Source organism: Thamnophis sirtalis, unplaced genomic scaffold (genome assembly GCF_051295495.1).
Source record: "Thamnophis sirtalis isolate CommonGarterSnake01/CBP01778 unplaced genomic scaffold, rThaSir2_p1.2 scaffold_4, whole genome shotgun sequence".
Taxonomy (NCBI): Eukaryota; Metazoa; Chordata; class Lepidosauria; order Squamata; family Natricidae; genus Thamnophis; species Thamnophis sirtalis.
In genome coordinates this window covers 81,163,538-81,184,597 of record NW_028261384.1, presented here as the reverse complement: position 1 = coordinate 81,184,597, position 21,060 = coordinate 81,163,538, and the positions used below count along the sequence as shown (strand labels likewise).

The 21,060-nt window shown below is 39.7% G+C and overlaps 1 protein-coding gene across 2 annotated transcripts in view; it reads right to left on the bottom strand.

Moving 5' to 3' along the window:
- Positions 1-13,190, bottom strand: part of EXOC3 (exocyst complex component 3) — a 33,671-nt gene extending 20,481 nt beyond the window's left edge. Inside the window, exons 1-4 of one of the 2 annotated variants that reach the window (XM_014052424.2) lie at positions 13,057-13,190; positions 9,401-9,557; positions 888-1,107; positions 18-699 (exon numbers count right to left, since the gene is read on the bottom strand). In XM_014052424.2, the coding sequence (XP_013907899.1) occupies positions 18-699; positions 888-1,107; positions 9,401-9,544 (1,046 nt within the window). In that variant the 5' untranslated portion in view covers positions 9,545-9,557; positions 13,057-13,190. Of the gene's footprint in view, positions 1-17; positions 700-887; positions 1,108-9,400; positions 9,558-12,739; positions 12,876-13,056 lie in introns of those variants that run through there. The other variant, XM_014052425.2, reaches the window with a different exon arrangement.
- Positions 13,191-21,060: the final 7,870 nt, after the last annotated feature.

The window sequence follows — 21,060 nt, the reverse complement described above, 5'->3', positions numbered from 1 at the left end:
AATAATAACATCCGTACCTTTTATATGTATTTAAAACCCAAGTCAAAAGGCTGACAATTTCATTTGCCTCTAAATCTTCTGAAGCCAGGTCCTGCATGCGTAAAGACAATGCCTGGTGATACATACATAGCAATCTCTTGAAAATGTCATAATGTGGGGGAAAACATTGATCCATAAGATTTTTAGCCACCAACAGATCATCAAGAACGTATTTACGAATTATTTCCAGATGGCGAACAAGCCACATTTTGTCAGACTCTCGGGTGTCTGCTTGAGTGCCTTCAATCCTGGTAACAACAGTTCGATCCAGGGCTTTAAACATTTTTTCTTTCCACTTTTTAGGTCTCCCAGGGGGGATGAATCCAGTTTGCTTTTTCCGATCTAACATACGCCGATCTATCTTTTCTTCTCTCTCAATTATTCTTACAACTGAAACAAGCAAGGTTGGATCTCTACGGACAGTGCCTAGAGACCTTTGAATGACCATCCAGAGTTGCTTAGCCAGTTCTTCAGAAAGTTTTTGCATATCTCCAAAATAAGTATCAATTAGGTTCATATCATGGGTATTCTTGCTATCCATGCGGTACTGTTCATACATAAGATCATCTCGGGAGCACTCCAAATCCATCAATTTTCGATGGGCTTGCAATAATTGTCCTTGCTCAATCAAGTCTTGAGTCTCCTGGACTATCTCTGGAACTGAAAAGAAAAAGAGAAACCATAGATTTAAGTTACATTATATCCCACAAACTTCAGAATTGTAGCTGCATGACAATAGCTGCATTATTATTGTACATTAAAACTTAACATTATTTATATAAATTCAAAGTAATATTGCACAACTCCTTTGTATTTAGTCAGAATATAAGACATTTTAGAAGTCATACCTGAGAATATATTTTTGAGGTTTTCTACAGCAGCTGCCAGCTGACTATGTTGAACTACAGCATCTTTAACATCTTTGAGATTTTCTATGGTGTTGATACTCTGCCGCCAATCTTTGTTGACATCAACTAAAGAGTGCTGTATGTCCTTGACATCATGCAATGCAGTGTGCAGCTGGCTTAAACCAGTTCGAACACCATCAAGTTGTGACTGAATTGCAGCCTAAAAAAACCCAAGCTTGATAGTTAATTTACTCCATTATAGCGATAAATACCTAACTTGCTCTCTAATTATCTTTTTAAAATATTAGTTTTTACATAAAAGACAATTTTATCAATAAAACACTGTTTAATAAAACTGAGGCAGATTCTATTTAAATATAGAAACATAGAGTCCTTGATACTCTACGAACTTGGTTTTTTGCAGTGCATCAGTGCAATTGAAGTTGGGCAATGAAATGTCTGCAAAAAAGCAACCAAGCCCAGAGAGCATCAAGGATTCCACAACCTGTGCTGTGCATATTTTGTTCTACTGAAATATAAAATGCCTCAATGTCCAACACAAATACCATTACTATTTTAATGAAATAATATTAAAGGAGAAGTTGTTATAAAAAATTATTTGAATTTTTCTTTCTGGGGAAGGTTGTTGAGAAGTTGGTTGCAAAGCAGCCCCAGAAGTTTCTGAAATAAATAGATTATTTTTCCAGGCAGAGTTCAGGCCTGGTTATGGGACAGAAACAGCATTAATGGTGTTTTTTGAGGTTCTCTGGCAGGAGTACATGCATCCTCACTCTACTTGATCTCTCAGCAACCTTCAATATCATTGATCATGGTATCCTTCTGAATCCACTTTGGGGGTTGAAAGTGGGGCCACTGGGTTGTCCTGAGTCACTTCCTTCCTCTGTGGTTGCTCACAGTTGGTGTTGATAGGAAGCGAGAGATCTGGCTTTCATTTTCTGTTTTGTGGTGTCCTGCATGGTTCAGTACTTTCTCCACTTCTGTTTAACAGCTACATTAAACTGCTGAGTAAAATCATCTGCCACCATGGGCTGAGATATTCTCAATATACTGATGACACCCAGCTATATGTCTTGACCCATGGGCTTTAAGTAACACTGTGATCTTCCTCTTGCAGTGCTTGGAAGCGGTTAAGGGCTGGATGGGGAGCAGTGGGCTGAAACTGAATCCTAGCAAGACTCAATGGCTTTGGGTTTTTTGGTCCTTGGAGAATTGTCATCTCTGGTGTTAAATGGTTTATACACTGGCACTGCACCAGACAAACCCAGTGTATAAACTGGGAGTTCTCCTGGATTCAAGACTCCTGCTCAAAACCTTTGCACAAGAGTGGGTTGAACACCAGTTATGTCCTTTCTTGGATCAATAATCCCTGTTCACAGTCCTTCATGCCCTAGTCACCTTCCCGCTTGACTAATTCAATGTGTTTTACATGGGACTGCCCCTGAAAAATATTTAGAAGCTTCAATTGGTTCAAAATGCAGTGGCCTTTGTGGTTTTGTGCAGGCCTAAATGTGCACAAGCAAGAGCTACATTGGCTACTGATTTGCTTCACCTTTAAAGCCCTACCTACATGGCTTGGAACTAGGCAGTGGTGGTATTCACGGTCCGTACCGGTTTGGGAGAACCAGTTGCTAACTTTCTGAGCAGTTCAGTGAACCCACCTTAAAGGGGTTAATCCTGTCAGGAAGGAAGGAAGGAAACCTTGTACTGTGCTTCTATGTGTTGTTTCTAGCCTAATCCTGTTTATCTTTATTGCCTTGCTTGAGTGTTTTCAGAAACTACCTCTTCAGTTAAGCCTTCTTACATGTTAATGGTTCTTGGCAGTATGTCCACACTTTCTATAGTGTTAGCGGCTTCTCTGGAGTTCTTTTTTCCCCCTTTTGCTGGTACTTTTATTCCAGGGCTTGACTTTTTAAAAGGGGAAGGTTGTTTTAAGCTTTTTACACTACTTTAGTGATTCCTGGAACTGTCCTTTTGGGGTGTACTTCCAATATGGCTGAATTCCCACTCAACCACTCCTTGCCTCCTCCGTCCCCAATTAAGGGTGGGAGGGGGTGATCATGAGCCTCTTTCTTCCCTGGATCCTTAATCTTCTCTAAATAGCAATAGCATCTAGACTTATATACCACTTCACAATGCTTGACAGCCCTCTATAAGCAGTTTACAAAGTCAGCATATTGCCCCCAACAATCTGGGTCCTCAGATGGAGGGGTCGGTCTAGTCTTTGCCTTCTTTTTTGTTTGTTATCTACATGGCTGAATCACCTCCCAGACACTCGTTGCCTTCTCTGTCCCCAATTAAGGGTGGGAGGGGATGATTGTGGGCCTCTTTCCTGGATCCTTAATATTCTCTAAATAACAATAGCACTTAGATTTATATACTGCTTCTCAGTGCTTTACAGGCCTCTCTGAGCAGTTTACCAAGTCAGCATGTTGTCCCCAACAATCTGGGTCCACAGATGGAGTGGTCTGGCTAGACCTTGGATTCTTTGTTTGTTTGTTAAAAAGGGGGGGGGGATTTGGGAGGCCTCCCCCCACACTGATGGAAAAGCGATGAGGTAATCTTTTTGGACCACCACTGCCTGTCTGATCAAGTTAAGCAATGATGCCTAGAAAAAAAATCTTTTTTAAGCTACAGCTTTCCCTTTTTCCTCCAACACAATTTTTCCTTAAATATGGATGATTTCCTTAGGATATCTTGTGAGGTGAGTGAGACCAACTGTATTTTTTAGTGGTGCAAATTGATCTAAGGATTGCTTCCCCTGGGTAGAAAAGGATGCTTTGTCAGGTCACTGAGAACAGGAATCTCTTGTCTATGAGTATTCTCTAGTCATCCAGGTCATGGCTGTTCCAAAGGTGATTTTTTCAAGAGGCAAATGGACTTTTTTGGTTTACAGAAGTCCAGTTGCCTCTTGAAAAAGCACCTTTGGGATAGGAGTATCTTGCATTGCTTTGGAGTGGCCAAAGCACATGATTGCTCACTGATAGTAAGATTTTTTTTTAAAGGAAGTAGAGGTGCAAATCCTCTCTCCAATTCATTTTAGTTTTCTCTCATGATAACAAGACTTCGTGACATGGCACTAGGCTTGAAGTTTATTTAGATATCTGTGGCATGTATTAATTTTTTTGTGATCCTGACAAGCTTGAAAGGGCAGAGACTTGAACTGGGTCTCCTATGTACTTTGTTAATTTGTCTCTTTAGCTTGGCATTTTGTAGCTCAAATATGCCCTCTCACTTTCTGGAGAGCTTAAATGACCTCTCTGCTAAAGAATTTCACTTTATGAGCAAGAGTTGTCTGCTGATAGTTGTCATTACATTTTAACTATTTTAATTCCTCAAGGTGCTCTGGTACCCTGATGATTTATAACTCCGGGTCACAGGTAATGCTGATGAAAAGGAAAGTATTTAGGCAGAATGGTTTAGGTTACCGTGATGGCTATGACTCATTGATCTTCAGTGTGTATTCCCCCTTTCTAATCTAATGATTGGTATTGAGGGAAGCTTTTTGCAAGCAAAGAAGCTATTTGTATTTTTGTACAAGTAAGAATCCTTGAATAACAACAGTTCATTTAGTGACCATTCAAAGTTACAATGGCACTGAAAAAAGTGAGTTATGACCATTTTTCAAACTTACATCTCCACGATCACATGATAAAAATTCTGAGTTGACTGTCCCACATTTATGACGGTTGTAGTCTTCCAGGGTCACGTGACCCCCTTTTGCAACCTTCTGACAAGCAAAGTCAATGGGGAGGCCAGATTCACTTAACAGCTGTGTTATTAACTTAACACTTGTAGTGATTTATTTAACAAATGTAGCAAGAAAAGTTGTGAAATGAGGCAAAATTCACTTAATAAATTTCTCACTTAGCAACATAGGTTTTGTGGTCAATTTTGGTTGACCACAACCAATTTTTGGTTGTAAGTTAAGAAGAGGTGAGGCCAGGCATGACAAGGAGTGGCATGACAGGGAGGAGAGGGGTGGGGCAGGGCTGGTGAGGAGAGGAGAGGCTGGGTGAGGCAAGGCACCCCACAACGTGAGTGACGTTGTGTTGGCCAGGCACATGACCACCCAGCCACTCCTATCCAGTCAGTCATTAGGGAAGAGACAGTTTGTTAAATTATTTGAATCCCACCACTGGAACCAGGTTATTTCAAGGACCGTCTTTTCCTGGTCACATCTATATGACACACCAGAGCAGGGATGCAGGGTAGGTCCCTTCTACTAAGGAGGTACTTCTATCGGGACTAAGAACAATGGCTTTCCCCATGGTGGCTCTCTCCATAAAGAACAATAGGCATTGTCACAGTGGCACAGTGGTTAGAATGCAGTACTGCAAGCTACCTCTGCTGGCTGCTTGCAATTTGGCAGCTAAAATCTTACCAGGCTCAAGGTTCACTCAGCCTTCCATCCTTCCGAGGTAAGTAAAATAAGGACCCAGATTGTCGGGAGCAATATACTGACTGTAAACTGCTTAGGCATGGCTGTAAAGCACTGTGAAGCGATAAGTAAGTATGCTACTGCTAAGTGCTGTTTGATTCTCTAATTATTGTCACCGGGTCTGTGGGGGATTTATTGCCTTTATTATTTTTTATATTAGGATTTTGCCTTTGTAAGCGACCTGGAGTCTGAGCGAATTGGCAGCCACATAAATTTTCATTCATAAAGTTTTTAATATTATATTTAAGGATTATCATTAAAATATAAAATAAAATATCACATATTACTGATGGACTATAAGATTTATAGTTCAGGATTGAATTGTGGCATCCTTTGTGGTTTCTGAGTGTTGTGATTTTCTTGCCAAAGTTTCATCACCAAACTAGGTAACATCATCAGTGCTAGAAGGAAGTGGGGTTTGCTCTTATTTTTATATATTATTGGCTTGATCTATCAGTGTTGGTGGGAGTAATCAGTATTCAATTAGGGGGATATGTGTATAGGTATTATCATTTTTTTTCTTTTTGATGTACTTTTTAATGTTTTGCTTGGTGTGTGTGTTTGTGTGTGTTGCTTTTTGTCCTTTTTTGGAATCTTGTATTTTATCTCTCTTTTCAATAAAAAAATATAGAATGAAATAAAAGAAGTCTACTAATCACTAACAGGAAGTAAATACACAAATAGAATTTTTCATGTAGAAAAAGTTCATTTAAATTGGATTATTTCATTTACTTTATCAAACTTGTTTTTCTATATTTTTCTGTATATTTGGAAAATATATTTGAAAATACATTTTCAAAATATATTACAATACTTCAAAAGCCCTTAATACATAGATATTTTTCCATATAAATGCTACTTCATTATAGGTTTATTAAAATGTATGTGAATAGACATGCAAGATTTTCTAGCATTCTGCATTTTAAATATGCCACAGAAATTAAATATAAATTGGCATGTTTGTACATTTTGTTTTGTATTTAATTTTCATTTCAGTTAATATCTGAATACTTTTTTCCCTAAAATGAAAAGATATATACTGTATATACTCAAGTATAAGCCTAGTTTTTCAGCCCACTTTTTGAGCTGAAAAAAGCCGCCTCGGCTTATACTTGAGTCAGTGAAAAATTTGCCCGAAATGGAGGAGAAAAAGGGGCGGGGCCATGCCGCTGGGTGACGCTTGTGAATGGCCCAGCGCCCCTGAGTTTCCCCTCCCTCTGTGTCAGTTTGCCGCGCAGCGTGCACCGCACCATCCCCCCTCCTCACGTTCTAATGTAATGCAGGGCTATCTTACGATTCCCCTTCCTCCCCCTCCTGCCGCTCTGCAACGATGTCCCACCTCCTCCTTGTTATGTCAAGCAGCCACATAGCGATGTCCCACCTCCTCTGGTACAGTGATCCAATGATAGGAATCACTGTGCCGTGTGTCATAGGAGGCGGGACATCATCATCACAGCGGGACATCAGCATCATGAGGTGAGTGAAGTATTTCATTGAATACACCGGTATTGTGTGATAATAATTTGTTATGCAGAGCAAATTTTTACAATGGCTACTGTATATTTAATGGGCACAGGCAGGCTGTATATGTTATTCAATGGGCAATGGCATTATTGGTATCTATTTTTATTTTTGAAATTTATCGGTAGCTGCTGCATTTCCCACCCTAGGCTTATACTCGAGTCAATAACTTTTCCAGTTTTTTGTGGTAAAATTAGGTGCCTCGGCTTATATTCGGGTCGGCCTATACTCGAGTATATACGGTAAGTATGAGGGAGATCAGTGTGAATGCTATGTGATTAGAAAAATACTTGCAGCACAATACTATATGGGGAGAGCAGGAATTGATTAAAGGAGTTCAAATTTTTAACAAAATCAGAAATACTAAAGTCTAGGTTCCTCCATTGCAAAAAGAAATTGAATTATAATATCTTAAATAATAATTTATTATGTCTTAATAAACTAGAATCAATTTGTATCCAGATGTATTTTAAAATATAATCTTATTGTCATTAACCTAAGCAAAGTCTCCTTTAATTTCAATTTTTAGATTTTCTCCATCTTTCAAAATTATTTTTATTTCATTTAAATAAATCAATTATTAAATAAACAGTTAATATTACCTGAACTTGCAATTTAATTATTTCTTTTATTTTTAATTTTTTAATTTTAATTATAATAATTTGTATCATAACTTTCGTAATTCTAATTTCGAAAGTTATTCTGATACATAACATAACATTTAACCAGGTATTTGAAGGCTGTTTGATAGATTATTTCCTCTTTTTTGAAACTTGGTTATACAACATCTACAGCCCTATCAGAGGTGGGTTGCTCCTGTTCGGACCAGTTCGGGATAAGTGGTAGTAGAAATTGGGTGTGGGTGACCGAACTGGTAGTGACGGCTGGCTGGCCATACCCCCGAACCGGCCCGCTCTGATGCTCGCCCTGCCTCGCCTTCGACACATGCATCCACAGAACTACCTCCTCCTGCTTACACACTGGTAAGCATTTGCATTAGCCTAGCTACCCCCCCTCGGCCATCATCTCCTGAAGCTACTGGTGTTGCAACTGCCCCTTCCCCTTAGAGCTCCAAGCAGCGGGCGTGGCTGCGTGGGTGAGCTCTCAGCACTTTTTCCACTGGTGTGAAAAATGCTGAGGGCAATCCTTGTTCACCTTTTGCCAGCTGCCTGGAGCTCCAAGTGGCGGGGGGTGGGAAGCAGTGGTAAGTTCCAAGGGTGGTTGGCAAACAAGGTGCAAAGCGGCTCTCAAAGAGAATGAAGCAGACGTGGCGCACCCAGAGCTGCTGTTTCTTCGTAACAGCCCAGGACAGAATAGGGGCCTCTTCCATCCTCGGCTGTTGCAAAGAAGCGCCAGCTCTGGGTGTGCCACACCCACTTCGTTCTCCAGCCCCTTTCCTTTCCTTTGTCAGCTGCTACCGCAAGGGTGCTGCCAGGGCAAGCGATGAGTGTGGGTGGGGCATGGACCGTTCAGAAATAAGGTAAAAGCAGAGACCCTACTGCAGTTGGCAGGCGGGCATTACTAATGCCCCCCAACACCTGGGGATTCTGTGCTTGGTGTGCGCCAGACCAACCGACCACGTCACCTTCTCACTCCCGGGAACCTTTGGTGAATCCACATGACTCAATGGACTGACGCCATAGGAGGGCAGGAAAGAAGCCAGTCTTGGGAAAGACCTTCCCTCCCCCTCCAGAGAGCCCGTGTGGGGAGAAAGGAGATAAGCTGGTTTGAACATGAGTAGGCGGTTTGTGGCCAGTATCTCCTTCCCTCGTTGCGATGGGCGCAGCAAGACATATGTTGTAGCAGCACCTGCGCCATCTGCCTGGGTAAAGACAGTGCATGGGCAGGCAAGTTTTTCTTCCCTCTTTCTCTCTCTCTCTCTTTTCACCCATCCATCTCCTGCTGCTTTTCCTCCCGCTCCTCCCCTGCGTTTCCTGGTCACAAGTGCCGAAGAAACCACGGGGGGTGGTTAAGCAGAGACAAGAGGATGCTTGGAGGGGCTCTCCCCTTCACTCTTGGTGGCAGGGGCTGCTTTATCGCATGCCTCCTTTCTCTGGCCCCTCTTCTTCCTTCGCTTGCCCTGGCAGCACCCCAGCGATAGCAGTCGAGAGAGCAAAGGCGGCGCCAGCCACAAATCACTCGCCCATGTTCAAACAAGCCAACCTCCTAGCTCCCTGCATGGGCTCTCTGGACTGGGAGGGAAGATCTTTTCCAAGACCGGCTTCTTTCCTGCCCTCCTGCTCTATCAGTCTGTAGGGGGAGGGCAAGGACCATTCATAGTTGGTAGGGAAAGCAAGGCTTCTTTGCCAGCCTCCCAACTGGCAAAACAGAAATTTTGGCTGGCATGGCTAAGTGAGGGGGGACATGTGACTGAGTGGGTGTGAGCATGAGTGACATCAAGTTGGCTATGCCCACTCAGTCACATGTCCCCCCCCATAGCCATGCCCACTAAACCTGTAGTAAAAAAATTTGAAACCACCCCTGAGCACTATAGACATAGAAATTCAAGACTATCAATAATATGATTCTATACCTTCAGTCGTGCTTCTACTGAAGCTTTCTTACGGCCTTCTCTTCTGCGATATTGTTCTACTTTATCTAACTGGTCTGGTCGTTGAAGCATCCCTGCTACCCTTTGTACAGCTGTTGCAACTGCTTCTCTGTCAGTCTCCTCCATCTTACAGCAAAGCCTGAAAATGCAGATGCATACATAACTTAAAAATAATGGACAATTGATTCATAAAATCTTTACAAATAACTATATACCAACATACAGGAAATGAAATAATGAAATTAAAATATGGGCTTCAAAACATTGATATTTAAGGTGAATTGCAGGAGTATTTTATTTCAATGACAACTAATGGCACTTCCAAAACAGATTCTAAGACATTGTCAAAAAATTAAAAGAAAAGAAAGGAAAGCCTCTTCTTTTAAGTGAAAGAACGGAGAATGAACAAAATAACTTTTTATATACATAGACGTCAGAAACAGAGAGGGTGGGGATGCCCAATTTATCAATATAATCAAACAGCACAATTAGGGCATATGATTTCATTTATTATGAAGACTTTTCTAAAACAATTGTTTCAAACTGAACCTATGTCAGAGTCGAATAAATTTAAAAAGCTGTGATTTGATGCTAATGCCTTATTATATTGTAACAGAGAGAATCAGAAGTCAATGTTTCTTTTTGTTTCTTTTTCCCTATGATTCCTCACTTCTCCCTTTCCCCTGACTTCTATTTACTTTTGTATTTTATATTTTATAATGCTCTGTAATTTAATTTTAAAAATTTTTTTTAAAAGGTCCCAGGAACATCCCCTCCTACAGTGAAGAATTTATCATTGCCTGAACTCGTCTGACAGTTACCATCCAGGAGGTTTTCACTAAGCAGGAGGGACAAAGATCTAAATAATTGGTTGTTGCATTAATACTAATGAAGACCCTGTCTACTTCCTTGGGACTAAAAGAACCAAATTATTCCCAGATAAGTGAGAGAGACCTTTCCCCATGCATATCACATGGACCTGCACCATACACGGGTTCCAACTGAATGACTTTGTCTATAATTTGCTATATTTCTAATATTCTCAAGCAAAATAAACATGCTACTGTGGCATTCTAAATAGAGGAATTAGCATGCAAGGTACTGATAGAAAAGCACCAGAACAAATATGTCAATGAAGAGTCAATCATCCAGGCCAAAGGTGTCTAAAAGTTGAATTGTGGCAATAGGACCAACTTCAGAGAGCTGATTTGGTATAGCAAGAGTTGGTACATTCTCTGACTCTCTGCCTAACTAATTTTGCTGATGAAGTTGCTTGGATGAGCAACGAAACATCTCAAATTAATGAAGTTTGTTCCAGTTGCCATGATTCATCTTTTACACACCTTTGGACTGAATAATTGACTCTTAATTGACATATTGCAATGCATTCTGGGGATACCGCCCTCCGCCCACTCTTTTATGGCATATTGCAGGGCTCAGTATTCTCTCCACTCCCGTTTAACATTTAACGAAGCTGATAAATGAGATCATAGGTTGAAATATCATAAAAATGCTGCTGAAACTCAACTTCATATATCCACATTTGAGTGATCTGAGTGATGGTGTTGCTAACTTCCCACAGTGCCTGGCGGCTGTAGAGGCTTGCATGTAGGACAATGGGCTATGACAAAACCATGGTAAGACTAAGGGCTCATGGCGATTCAAAATCTGGGTCTTTGACATCTTTAGTTCTATTGCACTACTCCATTCAGAACCAGTTTGCAACTTGGGGATTCTCCTGAACTTACGATTTCTGCTTGAAAATCAGGTCACAATCATGTCTTGGAGAGCCTTTGCATAGCTTCAGTTATGCACCAACTGTGGCTTTTCCTGGATCGGGACCCTTACACTTGGTGACTCATACCCTAGTTATTACTCAACTGCACATCACTGCAATGTGCTTTATGTGGGATTACCCTTGAAGTACGTTTAGAAGCTTTAACTAGTACAAGCAGCATGAGCAATCTTGGGGGCCTATAGAATAGCACATGTTATACTACTGCTTTGTGAGCTGCACTGGCTACTGATACAGTTCAAGCTATTGGTTATAGCCTTTAAAGTCCTCCAAGGCATAGGTTCAAACTACTTGATGAACCATCTCATCCCGCTTAAGATAAGTCTGTCATACTCATCCCAGCAAAGAAGCCTACTGAGGATCCCATTGGTCAAGGAATTCTGACTGAGCCTTCTTTATTGTAGTATCACTCTGCAACATCTTGCTCTCTGGGTTAAGGTTTGCCCCCACCCTTCTATCTTTCCATGAGGCCATGAAGACCTGAATCTGCCATCTAGACAAGGGGAGCCAATGGAGGGAGTACATCATTAGAGATGGCTGCAGACTAATTAGCTGACACCATCTCTCCCCCTGCGCTTTCTGTTCCTTTCTGATCAACTTTTGAATTTCATATTATTGTACTTCCACTGTTTATTCATATGATTTTATTTCTTTACTTTTTTATATTTTATATCTTTTCTTTCCCCATTTTATTTATAAGATGCCCAGTTTATCCCCACAGCAAATAAATTTACCAAACAAAAAATGAACAATGGCAATCAACATAAACTAACATCCTTTAGATATTTTACCAGTACTGTACAATATATAAAGTATCAGCTTTAAAATATATTAATTTGTAAACTGTAGTAACATGTGTTATAAAGTGTGCTTTATTAACAGGTCAAATCCTCCTCCTTGTGCAATCATTTTTCAATATATTCCCTTATTTTGAAATCGTACAAAATGAATTATAATAAATGTGAATGAACAAGCATAAAATAGACCATGTGCAGGAAAAAGCACTGAGGACCAAATTTCAATTAAGTAAGTTGTATAGGAGCTCAGAAAAAGAAATGTAATGCCTTTTAAATTACTGTACTTCCAACAATATTTATACACAATCATATATTTCCTTAAATGTTTATTTAATGTTAATTGGATCTTCCAAATGATCTAAATCTGGTAAATTCTAAATATCAAAACCTATTGAGAGATCCAGAAAAATTAAAGAGGAACCTGATGCTGTAAATTTGTCGGACTATGCTTGGATAGCTTAATATTGCACAACCTATTATTTCATGTTTGCATAAACGCTTTTACTCAATCTAATTTTTTGGGTTTACACATACTGAATGATAAACTCACCATACTGGCAAAACTGCCAGAGCGAGCTAAACTAAAGGATGGTTGGCTTGTTTAAGATTGCATGAACATAGAGTCATCCTAAGACCATAAAAATAAATAAAATAAAAATCCCACGATAAATATACGTGCAATATGTACGCCAGTAATTATTATTTTCGCTGCTGATGGATTGTCCTTACCCTTTTTCTAGCCACTGAGCCAAAAAATAAAAATAAAAAAATATTCGGACCACATCTCACTCTTGACTGAGTATTAAAGCAGCAAAGAAAGAGCTATCGTAAATAGAATAATCGTTTTCTCCCTTTTCTACCCCGCTTTATCTGCTAAAGAAATCTATTTTGTACACAAAAATTGGATTCGGCTCTGATCATTGATCTTACTATAACCTTGAGAACGTTTCTCTATCAAGACCTCAAACAATCCAGGTCCTGAACTTTCAAACGCCAAGATCCATCTCCTTCTCGGTATTACGAGATCAAATCGTAAATGCACTTACCCTGTCAAATAAAAACAGCGAGAATCAAATGAAAGCAACCTCCGAAAGCTCGTATTTGGCTCACCCGGATCACTATTAACTCCCGGAACCCTCTGAAAGACAATTGAAGTGCGCTTGCGCCTCAGTCCTTCAAAGATACTAACAATATTTTTTTTTCACCAACCAGAGGCTCATACGCATGCGTAGGCAAATAGGCAAGTTCAGTACTTAAATACGCCTGCGCAGAATGTTTCAGGCGGCTGTCAAAATTTTGTAATTTTCCTTGGTATTGGAGTGGCAATCTGCAGAGCGGCATTACATGGATGGAAGCAGTGAATGAGTTGAGAGCGCGTTAAGGTCGACTTTAGTGGCCGATGCTGAAAGTTTCCAAAGGTGCAAAGCATTTAAGGATGGTGGGAGCAGACATTGCGCGCGTGACTTTCTCTTGAATTTTTTTTTTAAGCAAAAGTCTCTTGTACGGCAAGAGATCTCCAACCATGATTCAAGAAAAATAAAACACAAAAGGGGGAGGGGTATTTGTAAACAATGCTTATGTTCCATATCCTTACCTGGAAAATATATAACCTCCCTCTTTTACTAAGCACTGACATATAGTGTACAGTCTGGCTGCTATTTGTTTTCAGGATGGGGGTGTGAGCAAAAATCTCAAAACCAATAACAAATGCTAACACAAATTACAAGGCATGAAATAAGAAAAGGCAATATGCCTAAAACTAGTTTTACTTGTTTATAATTTTCTATCTTTTCAAAAGATTTTTATCTCTTATATAGGCTAATGCAGATTCCATCATTGCCTTTTAAAGGTTTGATGTTTTTGAACATCCCACTTCTCATCTTCATATATTTTTGTGATTTGACCTCTTTCATCTTCTCTTTATCATCAAACTCCCCGGGTTCCTTATATTACTGATAATTCACTTTTGAACTGTATTCATCATTCATTCATTATCTTTGCTGCCTTTCTAGGAACATTCATTTTTTAAACCTGCACACAAGAGTTAAGTGATAAGAATAAGTAAATATGGATTATAAAGTGTTAAAATATGTATTATTAGTGATCTGCATACATTCATTCCAGTTATTTTGAACAGAGACTGAAAAAGCTAAAATGGTTTAAAATCATGCAAGTCTGAATTCTGCTAACAAGGCTGTTGATCAAATTGATCTCACTCCAAATATTTAAGTGAGATTCCCCAACTCACCTTCAAAAAGCAAATAAACTCTATAATTAGCAAATAGATATTATGCCTCAATGCATTATGCTTTGCTTTGAAATTTATTATTGATAGGATTTTAGATGAATGATTGGTAGAATATAATTCCACAGCCAACTTTCAGCAATTAAAGGTTGACTCTGAGACTTGAGTAATGTGAATATTGACAAAATAATGATTAAGAGTTACTGGTTGTTCCTTTGTTTTTTGTGTCCATAGTTTAATGTGATCTTCACCTATTTCTTTTTATAAATTCCTAATACCCAGCTCCATCCCAGAGCCTGAGAAAGATCCAGTATGTGAAGGGGTTAGTCCAGGGATCTGCAAACTTAAACATTCAAAGAGCCATTTGCCCCATTTCCCACAAAAAAACCCAAAACACTGGGAGCCACAAAACCTGGGAGGGTGTGACCAACAACATCACTCCCACTCAGTCACATGAACCCCCCGCCACGCTTACCCATGTTTCATGGCTGTGTTCTCTGTAGGAATGGGTCTCTCTCTCTCTCTCTCTCTCTCTCTCTCTCTCTCTCTCTCTCTCTCTCTCTCTCTCTCTCTCTCTCTCTCTCTCTCTCCCTCCCTCCCTCCCTCCCTCCCTCCCTCCCTCCCTCCCTCTCATTTCTGTTTTTCTTTTTCCTCTCCCTCTCGCTTTTCTTCCTTTATTGCCTTTCTTCCCTTTCCCTCTTTCTTTTTCTTTCTCATTGAATACGATATCAAATCCAAAATAAAGTTATTAATTGTGGAAATTGCTTCTCTGTAATCTTGCAATAGCATGTATTTTGATTTCTTTTGTGTTTAACCATATAATACATTATCCAAAATTATAAAATAATTTTATTTTTAGATGCATTTTTTGCCATTTTTCCAATTTGTGACTTCTGGAAAATTGCAGTTTTATTGGCAAGAGATCTAGCTTGCCATTGCTTTCATCATAGGTCTAGAGAGTTTTCTTTCTTTCTCTCTCTCCCCCTTCTCTCTCATTTGCTTCCCCCTTTTTTCACTCTCTCATTCTCTCCTTCCAGCTCGCTCTCTTTTTCTCTCTCCCCCTTCTCTCTCTCTCAGTTGTTTCTCTTTTTCCTCTCTCTCATTCTTTCCCTCCATCCTTTTCTCATTTTCTCTGCCTCTTTCTCCCCTTTTCTCTTCCTCATCTCTCTCTCTCACACACCTGTGCACACAACCTGGATATCCTCCTGTGCCAGGATCCTGGCGGAAACAGCGACTCCTCCTCCCACTGCCACAATGGCGCAGTGAAATGAATAGCTGGCTGTGCTGTGCTGTGCTGCACTGTAGTCACACTGCACAGGAAAGCAGCACAGTGCAGGAGAGTTGGAGCTCTTCCCTCCCTGTATCCAGTGACGGCTGCTCCTCCACATTCCCCTCCTCCCTGAGCTGACATGAAGGGGACCACGGCTGGCACTGAGATGCCCAGGAAGGACTCTGAATGGCAAAAAGCAGCCATTTGACAGCATTGCGGAGAAAATGCTAGGGGTGCTTCAGCATATCTTCTTGGGAGGGAGGGCAGTTTGCAACAGGGAGCTGCAGGAGAGGGCTCTATGGCTGCAAATTGCTGACACCCGGGTTAACCAGGCAGAAGAATCTCCTCCAGAGGGTATGGGGCTTAATAAAGGAAAGCAGGTAGGTATTTGTAATCATCTAGATCTGTGATGACAAACCTATGGCATCAAACGGTTTGTGTTGGGGAACTGGATTGTGTGAACTGAAATTTCCAGGTTTCAAGAGGATTTGCTTTAGTTATAATTAAGTTGCTAGTACAGATAGTCCTTGAGTTACGAATGGAACCTGCCCATTCCATTCGTAACCCGAGGATTTTTGGGAGTGAATCTCATACCTTGAACAAGATTGCTCCCTGCTTTTTCAAATGTGTTGGATTCGTAGTTAATTGAAGAGGCGTGAGGCAGCTGAGGTAAATAGAACAGCTATTTATTCAATAGAACAAGCAACAACAACTATGTACAAAGATTCAGCACCTCGTCCTGCTTGACAGCTATTTATACTAGAGCTGTCAAGCAGGGCGACCAATAAAAATGCTTTGAGAGCCCACGCTCAGCCAGCCGCGCCTTAGCCAATCAGGCATGGCTGAACTGTTGCCGGCTGCCAGTTGCGCTCAGCTGCCCAGCTCTGCCCCCTTGCCCTCATCTGCCTGGCCGCTGATGGGCTCCGCGTCGACGGGGCGGCTACTGGGAGCGGCCATGCCTCTCACCCGACTGCCGGTGCCGGGAATGTGAGCGGGCTTCCCAACTGCCGCAGCGCTGGAACGATCTTAACCAATACATTTTAATGTTTGTTTATTAGTCATATGCATAGAATTTCTCCTTATTTTCGGTTCAGTGTTTTAGTGTTCACTGTTTTTAGAATAGTGTAATTTTAGTTTTGCTAACAATTTGAATGTAGGTCCCTCTTGATCTTGAGTCCCTAGGCTGAAGCCTAGTTAGCCTATAGGAAAATCTGGCCCTGGCTGGCATGGACATGTTGACCAATCAGAGGACACAACACCTGCAAGCTTAGGAAAGTAAATGACAAATGAAGGGAACGACTAAAGGACCACAGCTTTCCCTCCATTTGCAAACGTCAAGGTCTCAATTCACAGAGAAAATAGTCCTAAACTGCGAGATCACATGAGATCAGTAGCACAAGATCTCTTGCTAATGATCTTGCCGTACAGTAGGCCTCTGTTTTCTGCAAATGCACGGAAGCCTGAAGCAATGAAGCAAGCAGAGAATGCATGACAGAGAGAGATCTTCACAAGGTAAGCGAAGTGTCTGTGAAGACCCAACAAGCCTTCACCAAATAGCATCCCTGTGAAGAAAACTGTGTCCCATCCTGACAAGCAAGTGCTTAACTTTGATGTTATCTCTGTCCTGAGGACCCTGCGGAAAGTTAGCATTCACAGGTCTGGATAATATCCCTGGGTGCCTTAGGGAATGTACAGATGAGTTGGCTTGTGTTCTTACAGATATTTCAATCTTTCATTGTAGCAGGCAGTAGTCCCATCATGTTTTAAGCTGCCATTATTTGGCCAGTGCCAAAAAGTCTTCAATTACAGGTCTCAATTATTATCATCCAGTTGTACTTACATCCATAATGATGAAATGTTCTGAAAAGCTGAAAAAGGACATTATTGTATCCAGCATTCCTCCAGCATTTGACTCACTTCAGTTTGCTTACCATACAAATTGCTCTACAGAGGATGCTACTTCTTCTGTTCTCCATCTGAGCTTGGCACTTAGAAGAAATGTGTGAATGCTCTTTGTCTACTTCAGTTCATCATTTAATACAATAATTCCTCAGCATTTAGTAGACAAACTGGGCATTTTAGGTTTTAACACTACTTTGTGCAACTAAATTCTTTATTTTCTTACTGATAGGCCCCAGTATGTGCGAGTTGGGATTAACATTTCTAACACCATTTTCTTGATCTCAGATTCTCCTCAGGGCTGTACCCTAAGTCCAATCCTGTTTACCCATGACTGTCGTGCAAGATTTGCCACCAACCTTATTGTGAAATATGCGGATTACACAACAGTAATGCGTCTTATTCAGGAAGACAATGAGGGAGCTTACCACGAGGAGGAAGAGGGTTTGGTGAACTGGTGTAATAAAAGTCTCATTTTAAATGTAAGAAAAACAAAAAAGATCATTGACAATTTCAGAAAAGGCAAGTACAGCTATACACCTCTATGTTTTAATGATTCAATTGTGGAGGTGGAAGTTTCTGAGTGTGTAGCTAACGAGCAGGTTAGCTTGGTCGCTCAACTGTGAAACACTGGGAAAGTGGGCGCAGCAGTGTTTGCACTTTCTGCATTGCATGGGAACAATACATCTTCCTTCCCCTGTCCTTACCACTTTCTATAGAGGGATGATTGAGAATATCCTGTCGCATTGCATTACTGCCTGAAGCATTACTGCTTCAGGCAGGAAGACGGTGCAGAGATGATGAATGTGGCAGAAAAGATTACTGGAAGTTCACTTTTTTCTATCTAAGGACATAGCTTACAAGCATTGCTTGATCTGGGTCCGCAGTGTTGTCCTCTTCACAACCTATTTTCCTTGTTATCTTCTTTGGAGGAGGCTTTGAAGTTTCCAAAGTAGAACTAGATTCAGTCACAGTTTTGTTCCATATAGTATCAAGCTTATGAACTTCAAGTTTTCTCTTTCCGCTATGTATTCAAAAAATTTATGTCTATAAAATTTCATTTTTAATGGATAACAGGGCATATCTCATCAAATGAGTCCTGGGACTGTGGAAAGCTTGAGACAAAAGCTCAAAAAAAATCCTGCCTTGGATTTAAGGAAGAAATTCTGATATACTTTCAAGTCTCTGTTGTTATATTGCATAACAATAAAGCAGCATTCCTAAAATCCTGATGGCCTGTTTCCTAATCAGCTCAGCCTTGAAGGACTCAGAGTTTCTAAAGAGAAGTTATTCTACACAAGTTCAGTACATTCATACGGGAAAATATATAGAGCTCACTAAAGTTTTTTACAAAAAAAAATCTTATAGTATTTTATGTATCATGAATCTCACTGAAATGAAACATGTCACTAATAAAAGAAGTTTTCTAAAAGGCAAACCAAAGAATCTATTAAAAACTGTATTTTATTAACTGCATGTCAAACTTTAAAGTGTGAACATGCTGGTTTTTTAATAAATCCACGAGCTGAAAAAAAATACAGCTACTTTAAGAATTATATTGATTTTAATTAGTTGACTTCTCCAAACCTTTGTGTGTATTTTTAGGATCTTGCAAAAGATTTTAAAAAGAGGCTGCTTTAATTAATATCAGGCCAAGAAGAAGAAACAAAGAATGTATGTTTACTAACCTGTATATCCTGCATGTTGAGGCAATGCTCTCTTCTATTTTTCCTTTGAAGATGCTATTCTCATAAGCAACTTTTTTTTTATTGTATAATTTTGTGGCCTGGCCTGTCTGACTGGCAAATTCAGAAACTTCTTTAGAACATTTGCAATTAAGTTTGTTTTCACCTGTTTTGATGTGTAAAAGGTTTATTTCAAAAACATAACTGTCCTCTTTGGTCTACGTTCTAGTCACTGTCTGGAAACCAGGAGACTGTGAATTCTAGTCCCACTGTAGCCATGAAAGCCAGCTGAATGACCTTGTAAGTTGTACCAGTCAGTCTCTTTCAGTCCAACTCATCTCACAGGTTGCTGTTATGGGTGAAATAAGAGGAGGAGGCTATCTTATAAGGAAGATGGGTGGCATAAAATTTTAATAATAAATTAAAAAATAAATGTTTGCTACCTTGAGTTATTTGAAAAAACAATAAAGGTTGATACAAATAAGATTTAAATGTTTGCCCAGATCTTCCCTATTACATCAAATTCTCGGTAGATGAAATTCTGTTGTACTTTTAAAAGGAGGTACAATATTTTTCCAAGTATAGTATTTATCATCTTCACATCAGCATATAGAATAAAACATAAAACATGATGTTTTTGAATTATTTTCATGTTTTACAAAAGATTAAAAAAAACAGGTTTAAAATGAAAAAAAAATCGATTTAAATAAAAATTACTATCTTAAAAGAATTATTCAGTATACACAAATGACTATATTATTCCTTTTTGATTAAGCAACATTATGCTGGGTGCAGAAATACTAAAATAAATTAAAGGAGTGAAATAATAAAAAGGAAAGGCAATGTAGGTGAAACGAACCTACCTCCATACTTTTCAGTCTTTTCCATTTTTTCCATTCAGTGTTTGCCCTTGAAACTATCTTGACTTCTACTAGGATATTCATAGTAAATTGTCCTTTGCTTTTCTTATGTGGTTCTCATCTTGAGGATCTCATCCACGCCATCCAACCACAACATCCTTGGCCTTCTCTTCCAAGACTATTCTTCTATAATATACTGTATCTGTTTTATAGGTTAATTCCTCACTTATTTTCTTTGACCAAATAATCCCAATGTACTTCTTTATAGTAACCACTAACTGGTATTCAATCCATTTTAATTCAGGAACCATTCATTTTTAACCCTCTTTAGTTTACACACACAAAAAGCAAAAATGGAGGCTCAACAAGTGATGTCGAGCTAGACTGTCCCCCTCCAAGATCAAACACTACCCTGATGCGGCCATCAATGAAATCGAGTTTGACACCTCTATGTTAAAGCAACAGCGTTCAACTTATTTTTATATTTTTCCTGATATATTCAGTTCTAATTTCCATCTAATAGAATAAATACACTCTGATTTCTATCGTGCACCCTGCACATCTTTCCAGACCCAAGCAACACCTCTTGCACACCCGGGCCATTTCTTTATTATTTGCATACCTCTTTTAATTATTAAGATATTAGCCAGTTTCATTGATAATCAGTGAAGCACTTTTTCTGAAAGATTCTTTTACCAGTTATTTTAAAAATCTACTTCCAAATAAAGCTAAGCCTTGTCCTGTAATATTTGTTTTTCTTTAATAATATTTATACACAGTCTATTACAGCAAAACAGTTTTGTTCCATTCTGTATTAGTAGTTCAGTTTAAGTGTTATTCTCTGTGGAAAGTTATCACCCAGCCCTCTCCCAGAAAAATGAAATATCCTAGGAAATATTGAAATGGCAGAATATTATATTTCCCTGAATGTGAAAAGGAAGAAACATGTTTTAAAGAGAGAATTGCTCCCTGCAGCTTCCTGCCCCCACCCCCTTTGTCAATGGGCCATTAAGAAAGCCAAGCCAGTCCCTTTACATGATAAAGAGTTCTCCCCTTCAGCTCCAGGGGGATGGGATTAAGGCATGATAATA